The sequence below is a fragment of the Falco punctatus genome, assembly GCF_963210335.1.
Source record: "Falco punctatus genome assembly, chromosome: 1".
Classification (NCBI taxonomy): Eukaryota; Metazoa; Chordata; class Aves; order Falconiformes; family Falconidae; genus Falco; species Falco punctatus.
The window spans coordinates 51557538-51574071 of NC_137580.1; the positions used below are offsets into that span (position 1 = coordinate 51557538).

General features: G+C 39.9%; 1 protein-coding gene across 7 annotated transcripts in view; it reads right to left on the reverse strand.

Annotated features, from left to right (window-relative positions):
* STK32B (serine/threonine kinase 32B) overlaps positions 1-16534 on the reverse strand; it is a 180554-nt gene that overhangs the window by 70155 nt on the left and 93865 nt on the right. For all 7 annotated transcript variants that reach the window (XM_080373475.1, XM_080373474.1, XM_080373478.1 and 4 more), the window contains one exon: positions 14418-14591. In XM_080373475.1, coding sequence (XP_080229601.1) covers positions 14418-14591 — 174 coding nt within the window. The remainder of the gene's footprint in view (positions 1-14417; positions 14592-16534) is intronic.

Here is a 16534-nt window from a genome sequence, read left to right on the forward strand (position 1 = left end):
AAAAGCCCTGCCAACTTCCGTACGTAAAAGTCTATCAAATGACTGTTAAAGCAGTATCCTCAATATCACATTGTTTAACAACTGTTTCCTTCATCCATACCATAGTGCAATTAATTACAGCCAACGTGTCTGGCAAAGTACTGCAGCATGGTGGACTTCACACGCAGCCAAGGAAGGTGACAGCAGCTTCCAAAGTTTTCAGGTCTTCAGTGAGTGCCTGGGCAGCCGTCCCTTTGATGCAGCAGTGAAACTTCCCATTAAGCACATTTTCTGCTGATCCAAGTTTCAGCACTACAGTGCAGCGAGAAGGGCTGTAGACCAGCAAGCAGAAAACAACTATGCAATGCTCTCTTGTTCACTCTGACCTGAAACGCTAAATACTATCACGAACGTCAGATTCCCCATCACTCTCTGTCCTGATTTTGGCTGGCACAGAGCTCATTTTCTTCTTAGTAGCTGGTGCAGTGCTGTGGTTTGGATTTGGTGTGAGAACAATGTTGATGGCACGCTGATGGTTTTAACTATTGCAGGGTAATAATTATACTAAGTCAAGGACTTTTCAGTTTCTTAGGCCCTGCCAGTGAGAGGGCTGGAGGGACATGAGAAATTGGGAGGAGACACAGCCAGGACAGGTGACCTGAACTAGCCAAAGGGATATTCCATACCATATGATGTCATGTTGACTATATATATATAAGCTGGGGGAAGAAGAAGGAGGGGGTGACATTCAGTGTTACGGCTTTTGTCTTCCCAATCACAGTTACCTGTGCTGCAGCCCTGCTCTCCTGGGGGTGGCTGAACCTGCCTGCCGGTGGGAAGGGGGGAATGAATCCCTTGTTTTGCTTTCTTTTGCATGCAGCTTTGGCTTTACCTATTAAACTGTCTTTATCTCAACCCATGAGTTTTCTCACTGTTAATTCTTCTGATCCTTTCCCCATCCCACCACAGGGGAGTGAGCGAGTGGCTGCTTGGTGAGCGATTGGGGCTTGGTAGCCAGCTGGGGTTAAATCACAACACCCTCACTGTGGCTATTATCTCCTGCTGGCTCGTACCCATGAACCATGGTTATAAGTATGTGGGGCTTTATTCCTCAAATTGACTGCATCAGACTTCATAATATACACAACCAGGACATATCACAGAGAGGAAGGCTGAATGTGTTCCACAGTCAAGTGAGCTGTGATGTCCTGCATATGCTTCCTCTTCTGGGTGGTTTTATAGATTTAATACACATGAAAATTAGCTGCAGTAGACCAGGATGGGAGATGCAGAGCCTACACTTGAAAAGAAAATTCTATTTGGTAAATGATTAAAACCCCTGACCTGCTACAACCTAAAATGTCAGTAGCAGCTGGCAGGTCTTCTTGTGAAGTCCACCAACAGGTGAATTCTATGAAATAGAGTGGCAAATATCTGATTTTATGGTGCATTTTCTCCTTCCAACAAATCTTTAATGTTTTGAACAGGAGTCTCATGACACTTTTCTACCTCCTGCCTCACCTATCCTTGAAAGGAATGTAATAATTTACTTCTGAGAATAACTTTGGATGTTTTCAAGAAGGAACATTTACAAAGAAACTCACACAGCAATAAACATGTCTATTCATGCAGATTGCTGTTTAAGATAGGTGAGACTTGACAGGCTACATTTGACCCTAACCACAACTCATATTCCAGTGCCCCACCTTTTTGAGACATCTCCCTGTTCTAAGAGATGTCAACAACAAAGTGCTTGGAATCAAACAGCCAAATTTTCCGACTCCTCCTGATGAACCTCAATAAGGACTGAAAGACTAGCAATATCAATTGAGTCCACAGACTGTAGCAGCAACATCCTGGTGAAGATTACTTGGTAAGAATATAGTATAGGTGAAGGTGTGTTTAAAGCAGAGAAACTGCTGTTACAGTAACTACTTGCCTTGAAATTATTGTAAGGATTATTCTTGCTGCTTACTCAACTGAAAATAGAAATGTGATTCAGCTCTCAGATTAAGATACTTGGATTAGGTCCTATTGTGAATTAGGCATCTATATCCGCATTTATATTCAATGGATGTATAAACAACATGGTCACTGGAGTGTGAAGAGCCATTCAGATGACTGTCTATTTTTGGAAGAACTGAATAGCTTTTTAGATTCCATTGGGTTGTGTTGAATAGGTATCCACTGGCTTGGGCAGCCAACTTAAAAAAATACAGACTCCTGGATTTTGATTTTGGTGAACTGTGGAATAAGTTTTTAAAAACATAAGAAACTTCTTGCATGCTGTGTGGAATTAGGAAACAGCTGGGGATATTCTCAACTGGAATGATTGTAATGTGTTATCACAGAAGCACAGGCAGATATTTAAGCCTCTTGCAGGAGTCACACTTCTGGCGCTCATTGTCTTGTTTGACGTCATCTCACACCACTGAGAACCCAGTCCTTCATACATGATAAAATGTTCTGTAGTTAAAATACCTTGCACGCTTAAGATTTTTTTTTTTTAATTGCTGCCATCAGACAAAACATCTTCCTTATTACAACATGAAAGCCTCTGAGGCTCTGTATGGTCTTCTAGCTATGTGAAGTTAAGAGGGGGAGGTCTGAGCAAGAAGCCCAGGGGTTACTTGCTTCCCACCAGACAGGTGGCCATCACAAGCCCAGCTGTTTGTGGGTTCCAGGGAGCCTTGCACTGCCACACAGAGCTGCTTTTGTACAACTGGAGCCACATTTCATCTCAGGGAGATACAATCTTGTGTGATGTAAGGAAACTGGTGACCAAGTATTTCTTAAGAGGGAAGAGCTGGAAGTGACTAAGTGCCACCATTCTTCCCATTAACTAAAGAGCTATTATATGTTCAAAAATATAGACAACTAATTCAGTTTCTCAGCTTTAGATCTCATAGGTAATTCCTTTTTGACACTGTATCTTTCAAAAGCAAATATTAAACAATAATTATAGGTTAAAAGGCTGTTGGCTGGAAATGGACATCCTTATTTCTATGCTCATAATTCTTAGCTTCAGCAGTAGAGGTACTCTGGGACTCAGGGAAACAAGCTGGTACTTTAATTAGTGTGCGGCTCTCTATACATATGTAAGTGCATGTGTTTGCATTAGGGTCCATCTGTAGAGTGTTTCTGTGGCTGAGTAGGTTTGCAGAAGAAAGTTTAAGGAGCATCATCAGGGGAAAATTCTGCAGTACCTCAAATTAAGAGGCAAGCTGCAAGTCTCTGTAGATTTTATAGGCAGAAGTCTAGATAACTGAGACATTTAATTAGCTAAGAAACACAGCATTCTGGCAATAGGTTTTCCACTCGGGAAGTCTGGCTAAGTGATTACATTAGTAATTGTTATTGATTGTTGACAATAAGTCAATTATTGTTTATTGACTTGCATTCAAAATAAACTTCTGACACTCATTAAGTAGGCCTATTGATCTGATATTTTTAAAGAGGACCACATATTAATTTTTGTAGCAACCTGAGAGAGCAACATAGCAAATCTAAATCTGCATTTCCCCACATCAGCACTTTTTCTAGGAATACACAGAGAGATTGATTTTTATGCCAGTGTATTAAATCTTATCTGCAGAACTCTGTGCAAAGTTTTTCACAGTCGGTGAATAAAGCTGTTTGACAATGACCAAGACAGCCATACTCAAAACCACTCAGACTTCAGCAAGCCTTACCCCTCTGACCTGGAATTCATACACTGGCATCAACCCCTGTTTCCCATGTTACTGCACCCTCTGACTTCATGATGCCTCTCTCCCACATTCTGCACTCTCTCTGGTCACTCCTGATTTTTGCTTTTAGGGTCTGACCCTCCCCACTGCAGCTTTCCCTTGTCCATACCCCACACCACACTCTGCACTCCCTGGTCCTTCTTCAGCTCTCCCAGTGCTCCTGTGGACATGTCCTCCACACTTTACACAGGTAGATGGTGTCCTTTTTCTTCTTGGTACCCTCAAACCCATCTACCTTGCCAACAATTTCTTTTTTTCTTGCTACTACCTCTCCAAAGTGTAGCTGCTCAGCTGGCTGAAAAATCATCCATGTCCACTGAAGGTCCAAACTGTGAACTCATGGGCCAGACACTGAGAGCTCAGTATAAGACTTTCTGACTGGGTTGTTAAATTAAAAAAATGATACCTTCTGTGCTGTTATTTTTCTTGTGGTGTCTTTTATCATTCCAGTTCCATTGCACATCATTTGACATTGAATGATAACAACTACGGAGAAAGATGAGATTTTAAGCAGTGTTGGATTTTACTAAAAACTAACCAAGTTTAAGGACTGAATAAAGCCAGAGAAAAATATGGTTTGAACCAAAAAAGTGCTTGCAATCTGAGCTAAACCTGACAGCAGAGTAAAAATAATATCTGTGTAAAGAAAGATGGCCCACAGTTTTATCATAAGAAACTCATATTTATCTTCTGAAGTACCCGTGCTCAAAATTAAACCCCCAAACCTAAAAAAAAGTGTGAAATATGCAATAAGACTATCACTGGAATAAACTGTGAGACTATAACATGATTATGCACAGAATAGTCACTGTGAAAGGAAAAAAAATGAGAAGCTCCAGCCTTGTATTGTTTTTAATCATTAGACTAGAAAGCAACTCCTCTGCATTCAAGACAGCACCAGAGTTTCATGTGTATAACAAGATGAACAATTAAATGACTGAATAAAAACTTGTAGCCACTGGAGAGAGGTTATTTCTTATACTTGTTAGCCTGACTGTAAAAATTATTTTGATCATCAGTGTAAAAAGTGACCAAATTCACCAGGATCTAATGTGATAAATTTTGGTTCATTGAAAGTGTACTGCCTACCAAGTGCTGTTCCTACCTTACAAGTTCCCAGTTTGGCACCGTAATTTAAGGTCTTTCCCAGCTGACAGCAGTTCTGCAAGTGCAAGAACACCACAACAGATGAATTGCAGGCTTGCCTCGTCTCCTCTGCTGCAGGGAAGTGCAATTATCCCTAGTGGATCAGTAGGAAATTCCCCTGGGGATGAATGTAAGCTGTGTGTGCACATGTTGGGAGAAGCAGAGGCACATCAGTAGGACTGTCTGTCATACAGCTAAAGCTGTGCTTTGTTCTCTGTAAAACCCGTCCAGGGGAGTTGGGACAGGATTTCACAGATGATACAGAATTGTTTGAAAATAACCTCGATGCAGTGCCCTGAGCAGCTCCTAAAAAAGGATATAGAAAATAAATGCAAGAGAAAAAAAATTGAGAAGGCAATTTCAGCAGAACAAATCTCATGGCAATCTGTACCTTAATTACAGTTCCTGCCCACCAGATGATTTGTTTTCAAAGATGAAACTCTGTCAGACAATCAGTGTTACAACTCCCACTCTTTCTCATTTCTCTGTATATCTGCTAAGTCAAAAATCGTACAAAGCAGGCCACATCTCACCTGAAATATCAAAGCTGTACAGAAAGCTGCTGAATGCATTTCTAAGACATGAAGGAAGCTTAAATCCTTGAACTAAATGCCTTCTACCACACCAGGGACAATCTGCTCAATTCCTGAGATATAAAAGACTACAGCAGTCGTGAGGAAATAATGTAAATGTTTCCTTAAGTCTTTGTTATTTTGCTGTATATTAAAACAAAACTTACATTGCAAGAAAATCTCCAAGGGAATGATAGAATTTTTTATGTATGTATTGCTCATCCAAGCTGAAAAAATGTTGCAACCATTAAAACCGAAACTGGAGAAAGAAGCAATTGTCCATATGTTGCTATTGGTTCATTCTTTCCTGAGCCTGAAATTTACAGTCTTTTTCCATATTCCCTCTCTCCATGCACATACTTTATTCAAAGATTTTCAATTTCTTCACTGACTACAAACAAAAAAATGCCTCAAGCACATTGCATAGAAATCTGCCACTTCAGTGGAGGGAATATGCCTTGTGTACAGTCATGATGTGAAATTTCCAAGATGCAAACATATTGAAATACTTTCAATAAAACATTAACACCAAAGCTTTGGAAAAAAGGATCAATGTTGTATCAGAGGGGGCTAGCTCTTTTTCTCTCCACTGTTAATTAAGACTTCACTCCATTGCTAATTTGATGTTGCTGGTGAGAGGAGCTTTTGTTCAGCCTCTCCTCTGCTCCCAGCTGGCACGGGGAGGTCGGGGCAGCAGCACCATCCTGGGATGGTAGGTGAGGGGTGAGAGGTCACAAAACTAGGGTAAGCCAGGCAGTGCCATATGAGGCGGGCAATTAATACTGTGGATACTGTATTGCCTCTCTAAAAGGAACACCTAATCATTGTAATTACTTACTCAAATTTACTTAAATGTAGTTATTAATACTCTTGGTTATTATATTTAGAATTACAATATCAACATACTATTAATACAGTGGTCTTTGCAAGTACACATAAATTAGGAGCAGATGCCTACACCAAAATCGCTTGAAACTTTAAAGCAACATTACAAAAATTTGTAATGGATTTCTGTGAAAGAAAGATAGCTCTGATAACACACTGCATTGGCCACAAAGAAACTAGCAGTGTGCTAAAGCAGAAAACGAACATAAATCAGATCAGATTTTTGGATGGAGACCTGAGATAATCTTGAATATAGATCGCTGCTTCAGTTCTGTCAGCACCCTCTGCTTCAGAATCTGAATCCTTGAAAATGATTCATGACCAAAATTTTAATACTGAGGAGTGGGGGAAGGAAGGAAGAAAACCATTTAATTTCATTATCCATCAATAGGCTGCTAATTCACAGAGATGAGGGAAGTTTAGTATTGTAATACATATGTGCCCTGAAGACTACTTGTGTAAGACTTCTTTTCCTAAAAGGCATGTTAACATAAAGGGATTATTAAAGAAAAGCAGAAGGAGGGGAAAAACAGTAATGCAGACAGGTGATGGCAGCTGATTTAGGTGCGGGTGCACCCTGCAGGAGCCAAACCGACTGTATTCTCTCTGTCACAGTGACTGGAAAGTGGGAAATGCAGGGCATGGCACTGGCATAGTGGTGGACTACACTGGTGGAATATCTACATGGACTTTATGTCTTTCCTATGAGCATGGTCTATAGAAAAGGCTGTGCTGAGCCCAGGCATCAGTAGGACCTACTGGTATCTCCAGGATGCTGGCTGTGATGCTCACTGCAGCATCTGTGCAAGGTAATTCCCTAGCAGCTTTTTGTTGACCATCTTCAAAAAGATTTGTACCTCCTTGATGTGACAGAATCTGAATTTGCTTGGGTCCCAGTTTCTCTACACTGTCTCCTGTTCTTGTGTACCTAGCCATGAACAGCATGAAGTGCTGATTCCCTCTATGGAAATGCTTTATCTTGCTGCAAGAGAGCTGTGTTTTCCAGTGGTGAGGAGTATAGAGCTACAACTAGTAGGAGCAAGTCAGACACGTATAAGTCAACAATACCCTAGTGATGGCATTGTGATTTTAGAGTTTCAGAAAAAACGAGATTTTTCATGTTTATTTTGTTGGTTGCAGCTAAATGACAGAGAGGTGAGGAAGGATTCAGGAAAAATCTTTAAATCACTGTGTAATAATTACAATTCAGATAAAATTGTTTGAAATTCTTTCTAGTTGCATTGTAAGACATAACTTTTTCTTCTAGGTGCATGCCATACATTCCTCTATGTCTACATCATATCTAAACTTGCCATTTTTAAACAGAGAAGCAAGCGATAAGAATACTAACTACAATCACAGAACTTATTTTTCTTAGAGAAGGACACATTCTCTGGAGCTGTGTACAGCAGAAACAAACACTTAGGGTGGGCTTGACTTAGCTTGTCTTTGGTCACTGGAAGTTTTTCACCTAATGCAAGGATAGTTGGCCAAGCTCAGTCTACAGTTCATATCTTCCCTCTCCTAACATTGACCAGACACCTACATTTAAAATGATGAAGGACTTATGAGATGAGTTTTCCTTGGTTAAACAAAATATTTCATGTAAGCGCGTTATTACAATTTTGCAATAATGAGAAGAAGGAAGATGAAAGGAAGGGTCAAGGGGAAGCGTCATCTAGTCACTTGAAAACTGTAAGGAACCAAGCAACCCCGTGCTGACTGAACAAGGATCACTCCGCAATGGGCTCTGAAAGCACTGAGGGTGTGATGGGTGTCTTCTGGTATTTCACCTGACTAATGAAGGGAGAGTGGGCTGTGCCTACAACAAAAGAATATACTAGTGCCAGTGGCAGGACTGGAGCACCTGGTGCAGCATCATGCATCTCAATGTTCCCTGTGTCTCTTCCCCAATATAGGCAGTTTTACTTCATTAGTGATTTAGTCTCTGGATATTGAAATCTTTGTCTGTTTCCAAACCAACTTCATTTATTTGCAGTATGTCATCTGGTATATCAGATAACTTTTTCTTTTACTGTTGCCAAACAGAAGTAAAATTGATTTGTTCTTGTAGGTAGAGAATTCTGTTCAAAAGTTGAAAGGCTTGTTCTCTGCATATTCATATCCTGTGATATCTAATTCTTTTTTTAAGAACATGACTGAAATTTAAATACCTTTTAATGAATTGCTCTCTTTTTGATCAGTGCTGGTTCATAAGCATTCAGCAGGTTTTCTGTGATTTGTGGTTTGCATGGTGGGTTTTTTTTTGGCTGGTTTTGATATGTTTTCTAATTTGCTTCTCTTATGTCACTCATTGCTCAGTTCCTGCAGGTTATCCTTGGAAATAAAGTGGGCTTGGGCTTGTTTAAAGAACATAGTAAAATGATACAGAATAGACATGGGAAGACAAATTAAGAAAATTCAATGGACAGGCCTCTTGACTTGTCATAATCTTTGGTAGTACTTACGAATAGTAGTCATATTATGGTTATTTTTTCCTATTTCATCTATTTCAGACTCTAATACATTTTCTGCTTCGTTCTTCACCAGGAAGAAAAAGACTACTAGTATGAGCTGAAATAGGTAAGGAACAGCATCCTGCTAAATCTGAGGTTGGCACTATTCTACCTGTGACATCTGTCAAAAACAACAAAGGGCAAATTTCCATTTTCAAATAATTTCCAAACCTATTTACTGATTACATGCTAAATGAACAGTGTTATGAAGGGAACATTCTAGATTAGAGTTTGTTCTTTTGGTGTATGGTGTCGCAAGTGAGACTGGGAAAGCTCCTTTTAAGGAAGAGTCTAATCATTTAGACATCTTATTTCGCCAGAGTGCTGGACACCTTGAAAGGCTCAGCGGTAATGAACAGGCATCTCCTACACCATAGCCCTGCCTAGCCATGCTGAAAGAAGAGTACATCTTCTTTAGCTGGTAACAGCAAGACACCCTTACTCTGCAGTGGATCAGCTGGAAGAGGAAAATGTAATGCTCCATTTGTCACCATTTTCCATTAGCTTTTGTCCACCCTGCACTGCTGCTGAGTAGCTGTTCAGAGCTGCAATAGTTCCTGGTACTGCTCTCCATTGGAAACACAATTTGCAGGAATGGAAAAGAGAGTGGTGATCACAGTAGCCACACAGGCCTGCCAAGCTGGAACGATTCCAGTCACATTGTGCTTCAACTGAAAATTTATATGTATGTTTGTATATGTACACATACACAGACAAAGGGGTTTGCATTAACACACACACCCACCCTGAAATAAAAAAGCCCTGGGCATGCAGATCAAACATCTAGTCCAGTATCCTAAAATTGTGCTGTAATTTCCTTTCCAGACACCTGCCACACCCAGCCTACTTTCTGAGCAGATGAAAACTGACAGAGCCAAACAATGATGAAAAGTTGTAAGGGCAATGCAGTTAACACTTGCCCCCTTAGAAAAAGGAAAAATAATTTTATTGGCACCAGCGCGTGACTTGGTCAGCAGCCGCAGCACCGCAGGGCCAGCGTTGCTCTGAGCCAAGGCGCTAGCTGCAAGAGCATCCTGGGAGAGACAACAACGCTGGAGCTACTGCTGGAAAAACTAGCTGAACGAAAATGGGCAGCCTACTTTGGTAAGGAAGCAGGTGTTTTTATTGAAATCTACAAACGACAACTTTTGTGAAAGGAGGATGTTGAGTTACTCATTGCTGAAATAAGTTTATTCAGCCTTTGATGGGAAAACTTTTGTCCAACACATTATTCACTGGTGTTATACAAGCAGTGCTGGAAAGAATGTGTTTAGTCATACTGTCTTGAAACAGCAGAATGCCGGATTTGATTCAACATTTGAGAATGAATGAGACCATGTGAACGGTCAGAAGACTTTCTGTGTGTACTGTATCCAAGAGTCTATAATAGACACCACTCATCCAACTTTCAAAGTATTATTTGTTCATTTAAGAAATGTAGATAAAGTATTATTACAGCAAGGCTGTGAGGAAATCAGGTTTTGTGATGTAGCCATCACCGGTGACCAACAATTTAGAGATATCTCAAGTTAGCTGTTGTACAAGTGAAAAATTTGCCCAGAATAGTCTTCAAATCATAGCTTGAAACTTAGAACTTTTCTTTTTAGCATTTTTATAATTCTGGCTGAATTCTATGTAAATACAAACATTTACAATAGAGCTGTGAGACACACAGTGCAGCATTCATTGTTGCACCACAATAAATAAATGCACTATTGCAGGACTGTGTGTGAAAAATATGGATTTTATATACATGTATATGATTAATAAAAATGACAAGTTTCATAAACACACCAGAACAACAGTTGGGTTTACACTATTTATGCTTAAAGTTGCCCACGCAGAAACATTTTTGTTGCTGAAATGATTACCACATTTGAAGTACACAACACCAACCACATTAGCAAATACAGAGTCATTGCAAGGCATCTCTGAGAAGAACTGTCATAGCGCTGATCTGGACACTTCTCCATCCATTCATACATGCCTGATAATTCCTGTCCCCTTCCTTACCACTTTCTTTTATAGCAAAATCCTGGGGCTGCAGGTTAATTTTAAAAAAAAAAAACATTCTGTCATATTGCCAGATGCAATAGTAATGAAAACCTGAACACGTTTCATACACATCTGTAAATATTGAGGAGGAGTTAAATTCCTGACTCACACATCATATATTCAGCTCTTCATACTACCGCAGTCTGAAAATCCACATACCCAGTCTGATGAATCATTCAACTATTCTTTCTTTGTAGCCCAGACAGAATTTAGTAGGGGGATCTCTCAATGACTCTGTGACTCACTAACCTTTTTTTTTTTTTTTTTTTCTGCCAATGCACTCATTTAAAAATGAAAGATCTAATACAGTTTTGTAGGTTGGCATGTGAGTGCTGCCTGGAAGCACTTGGTCACAATGATATGGCTGAGGTCTGCTACCACAATGAATAAACACCAACCAGCTGACTGGTTTCATCTCTGATTGAGACAATGTATTTGCAACATCTCCTCACTGTGCATCTCTGCTGGCTCAGCTCCTGAGTTAATTTAAATCACAATTGTGCTCTTAATGCCAGCCATGCTATAGAGATCTATGGCAGCTGAAGACCTGTCCCACAGAGTGCTGTTTCAGATGACGGTGAGGCAGAGGGCAGAATGTGCTGGGACTCTCCTGGCTAAATAACATGTTCACTGGCATGTGGGTCATTTGGGATTTTACAGTAATTGGTGGGAAGATGAGAGGCGAAAGGCTCCTCATGCCACATCTGGGTGATTTGGGCAGTAAACAATGAAGTGGCAGAACCACACTCAGATCTCAGGTCTGCCAGCTTCAAAATAAACATCTCTTCTATAATGCAGCAGAGTCCTGAACTAGATCTTTTATACCTTAAACAATAATCCTAGCTAACCATCCAGTGACTCACCAGCTAACTTAGCCACAGACTAAGAAACAGGTATTTTGACACGTCTTTTTGGTGTAGAGTGAAAGCAAAAATGAAAGCCTGGAACTTACCCCCACATGGAGCCAACAACTAGCTCCAGACCCTAGGAAAGGACATTTATTTAGGATTTTTATGAGATGATAATTTGGCCTGCACAGCTTGCTCAGCAGAGCTCAAGGGAATTGGTGGTACCACGAGAACTTAGTATAAATTTTATTACCCAGCTCTGTGAATGCAGATCAGTCAGGTCAGGAGAGCGCAGAGGGCTGCACTGGTACCTCTGCCACTGCCTGGCTGCTCCTCCAAACAGCAAAGTGGAGGTGTCCACCTGGCACACACTCAGTCTGGCACTCAGATGATGGCTGAGGTAATAGCAACTCATTATTTTGGCCGCCTTCTTTCACAGGTTTTCCCACAAACATGTCAACATCTACTTTTGAACACCGCATTATGGTAGCCACTGTTCAAGACAGAGAAGAGGTGTGTAACTTCAAACGCTAAGTATGCAAAAATAGCCCTAAATTCTCCATTTATACAGAAGGTAGGCAACAGTTCTCTATCTCAAGCTAATCTTGTTTCAGAAATCAGTAAACACCACAGGAAACACCATGCCTTCCCCTGCCTTTGTGCGAATCAACAAGTGTTGAAGCCAATGCTGTCACTCTACACTACAACCAAAGCAAAAGAGAAAATTAAGTAAAATTAAGGGCGTACTAGTCATGATTAATACAGAGGAGAACAAAGTGTCTTGCCCATTTTCACAGTTGGACCATGGTAATGCAGACACTGTCACAAAAAATATAAAAAGCTTCAATGCAGACCTTCATTCTCTCAAGATATCTGCCACCTTTCACAGGCCTTTCTGTGAAACATTGTTAAGTCATAGGCTTGTAGCAAAATACAAATTTTGATTATGAACTGGATTCTCTTATGAATGTTTTGACAGCTTATTTGCATAAAATGTGTCAACATTAAAATGAGGGTGAGAAAAATGCTCGTCAACATTCCTTAAGGCATATAGAAACAAAGGTCAGCTGAAATTCTGAGCTCCATTTTTAAAATATTCACTGAGAAAGGAAAACGTATGCAAAATACATGGAAATGTACTAAAATAATAACAGTGTGTTAAAGGTACAAAGTTTCAGGAATTGCTTGCAACTTTTGTGGGTGTTTTAATTGCAAGCAAAACAACTGCTGCAATATTTACTTAAATTTTGTCTTGTACAGTTTCAGTAATACAGAACACCCATCTACCACTGTACCTCAGAGCAGAGAGATTTTATACAGACCCTCCCTCTTCAGAAAGTCAGATCATGCTTTTTATTAGTTCTTTATTGCAAAATCATGAAGCAGCTCTGAATGGGATGAAAATTCTCAAATAATATATTTGAAGGAACTTGTTTATAGAAGATCCTATTACCCTCTACAGCTACCTGAAAGGAGGTTGTAGGTGGGGGGCGGGTAGGTTTCTTCTCCCAGATAACAAGCTGGACAGTAGGAAATGGGCTCAGGTTGTGCCAGGGGAGGATTAGACTGAATATTAGGAAACATTTGTTCCCTGAAAGAGTGGTCAAGCGTTGAAGCAGGTTGCCCAGGGAGGTGACAGAATCAGCATCCCTGGAGGTGTTTAAATAACACATAGTTGTGGTACTTAGGGACACGGTTTAGTGATGGACTTGGCAGTGCTGCATTAACAGTTGGACTTGATGATCTCAACGGTCTTTTCCAACCTAAATGATTCTACAATTCTCTGATGCTATGGCACAGCTTAGTTTAGTTTTGCCTCTGAAAGTCACATCCAGCTTCAGTAACACAAAAAACTAATCATTATTTTTATTTGGACCACTGTAAATCAGGAAGGAATATCCTGAATTCAGCCCCAAAATAGTAAAATAGAGGCTCAAGTCCATAATTTTGTAATTTCACAGTTGCTGTGTTAACATAAAAAAAGACATCACCCTGCTGCTTCAGTTAAACGCCAAATTGTTGAAGGAAAACAGACATTGATGCTTGACACCTTTTTTGTCATGAATTCTATGTTTGCCAGCTATAAGACAGTAAAAATAACAGATTGTTGTAATATAAGAAGTGCAAAAAGGATACACCATCTATCCCTGTTCAAATTTATTTCTACTATTTCTCTTAATTTTTCCCCACCTTTTTTCCTCCTTCTGACCTTCATGCAGATTCTGCAAGTAAACAAATAATTCTTTATTCTCAGTCTTTGGTTTTGTGACCTTTCCATGATGTTGTTCTGTGAAGTTGTTGTACTGGATTACAACATTTTTGTGTTCGGGAACACTGGGGCACTGGAGAACTAAAAATAAATTAAAAGCAGCCAGGATGCTGTTATGGGTTGTGTTTAGTGTTTAAAGACCATAGTAAAACCCATACAGCATAATATGAGATCAGAAGAATAAAAGAGTAGTATGAGAAGGATATGGGGCTACTGAATGGCTCAAGGAAGAAAGAAAAGACTTAGAAACCCCTTTTCAGAGCCAAATTCCACCCTTGGATAATAATGACAACTTTTCAGAAGTTTTGAATAAACAGAACCGTGGAATCAGATATGTGCTGAAATTCCTCTGCTCTGCCAAAAGGCATCAACCCATCCCTCAGATGAAGTTCACTCACCTGTGAATGATGTGGTATCTCTGCAAATAATCCAAGGAAAGCGCCAGCTCACAAATGTATAGCTTAACAGTTCCCTCATTAAAGTGGACATTCTGCTGCAAATGGTAACGCAGATCGCCTCCCAGTAAGAGATCAACCACCATGAACATGTCTTCTTCATCTTGAAAGGAATACCTGGAAGAAAGAGTTACAGCTGAGCTCTCAGGGTTGGTGACACAGCCAGAGCCGTGCCCTGGGGTAGCTGCCAGTGAGTAGGTCTCTCCATGGGAAGCCCATGATTTGCTCAAAAGGCAGACACTGGGTTCTTGCTGTTGTGGTCCTTCTGCAACCAGACTTTGTGGTAGGGCTCTGCATATTCAAGGCAAGCACAGCTTGAACTGCTGCCATACTACTATCTTGCTTTAACCATAGATTAACACCTGAATGTGGATAAAATAGTATTTAAAACACCTTTCTGGTGTTTATATTTTTAATAACCATATACCCATTTGGTTGACAAAATGGCTTACAAAATAGCAGCAATGAAATGAAAGGCCTTGAAACACACTTGGTATTCACACATGTACAACTGTAGCTCGGCGCCTATGGAAAGCATCCTGGCAGGATACGAGAGCTGCTGTCCCAGGGGTATTTTCCAGATTCAATAAATACACACAATGTTCTATTAGCTGAGTGTTTTCTACAGCTTGCAGGGCAGCTTCAAATTCAATAAGAAATAAAACCGTAATTTTACTGCCTAACAATACATATTTTTTCAGTTTGCAACTTATATCTTATAAAATGACAGAGTCTTCATGGTTACTGACTGAATTCTTCTGGCTCCTTTCCCAGAACTGCCTGTTGAATACTCTGAGGACCAAATTCTGATCTGATTTAAATCCTGTAAATCCGAAGGTGTAGCCAGCCAGTGTACAGTGTATACATAGTGCCTGGGCAAGCAGGAATTGCCATGTGTTTCTACTTACCTTGGCTGTGCTGCCCTTTCTCTGTTTATTTCTGATCTGAGTAAACTGACAGAAACTCTCTGGTTTTCATTTCTGAATGCAACTGTCTAAGATACAGTATTTTAGATTTCCCAAATGGGGAATGGTGAATGCCTTATTTCTATGAAGTCACTCTTCTCTTGGAAATTGCTTTAGAATTCATATCCAATGGTAGATATGAACTGGTGAGAGGTGATCCACAGTGATAGCGCCTCTTCCATCACCTTTACTCCCATGAGGTGTGTAAACTATGCTGGCTACAGATGTGATTCAGTTCTCCTGAACTGTGAAATATAAGCTAAGGAAATGAAAAAGAGTGGGCTTCCAGAAAATCTGTGCCCACCTTCCTCCTAAAGGCAGAAAAATCTTTATTAGATTATTTTAATTGACAGTTACGTAGTTATTTAATTGACAGAAATGACAGTTTCACTTTCATTCCCAGGCTTGCACTTTCTGAAATGAGGCACTGCTTAAGGGTTGTCACGGATGGTTCATTTTGAATTTAAATGCTTGCTATTCTTTCTGAACACAGTTCTGAGAAGCAAGTGTCTCTAGGTACTCTGCTCTTCTGTTACATTTCTGCATGCTTGCCAAATGCCAGGAGGGGAAAGCCATTTAATTTGCATTAAGCTTACTTCTCAATAAGCCAAATCTCTGAAGCAAAATAGTAAAGTAGGTGTCACATGGTGTCTGCTCACCTCCAGAGACTCAGAATTTCATAACACACACACACACACATTAAAGAAGCAGAAGTCTTCAATTATATTCAAATTACACTGAATGTTGCGCATTACTGAGCTTGGAGCAATTGCAAAAGGAAAGCTTAAATATGTAGCTATGTTTAAGATACTTTTTTCTTTTTTGACACTGATATTATTTTAAATAAAGTAGTTGTAGCATTGAGCAGATGTAATGAGAGATGGGTTTTTTTCCTTCAGTTACCACTTGAGTAAAGAGTACATTTTGTCTGGTTCCTTTCTATACAAAAAGAAAAAAAAATCCAAAATTAAAATTACGGATTGAAATCTCTACTTAAATGTGTAAGTGAAATATTGTTTCTAGTCTGAGACTCAAGAGCACTCGTGATGTCTAAAATCATAGGCTTACATGTCAGTGGAAATGGTTCTGATGCAA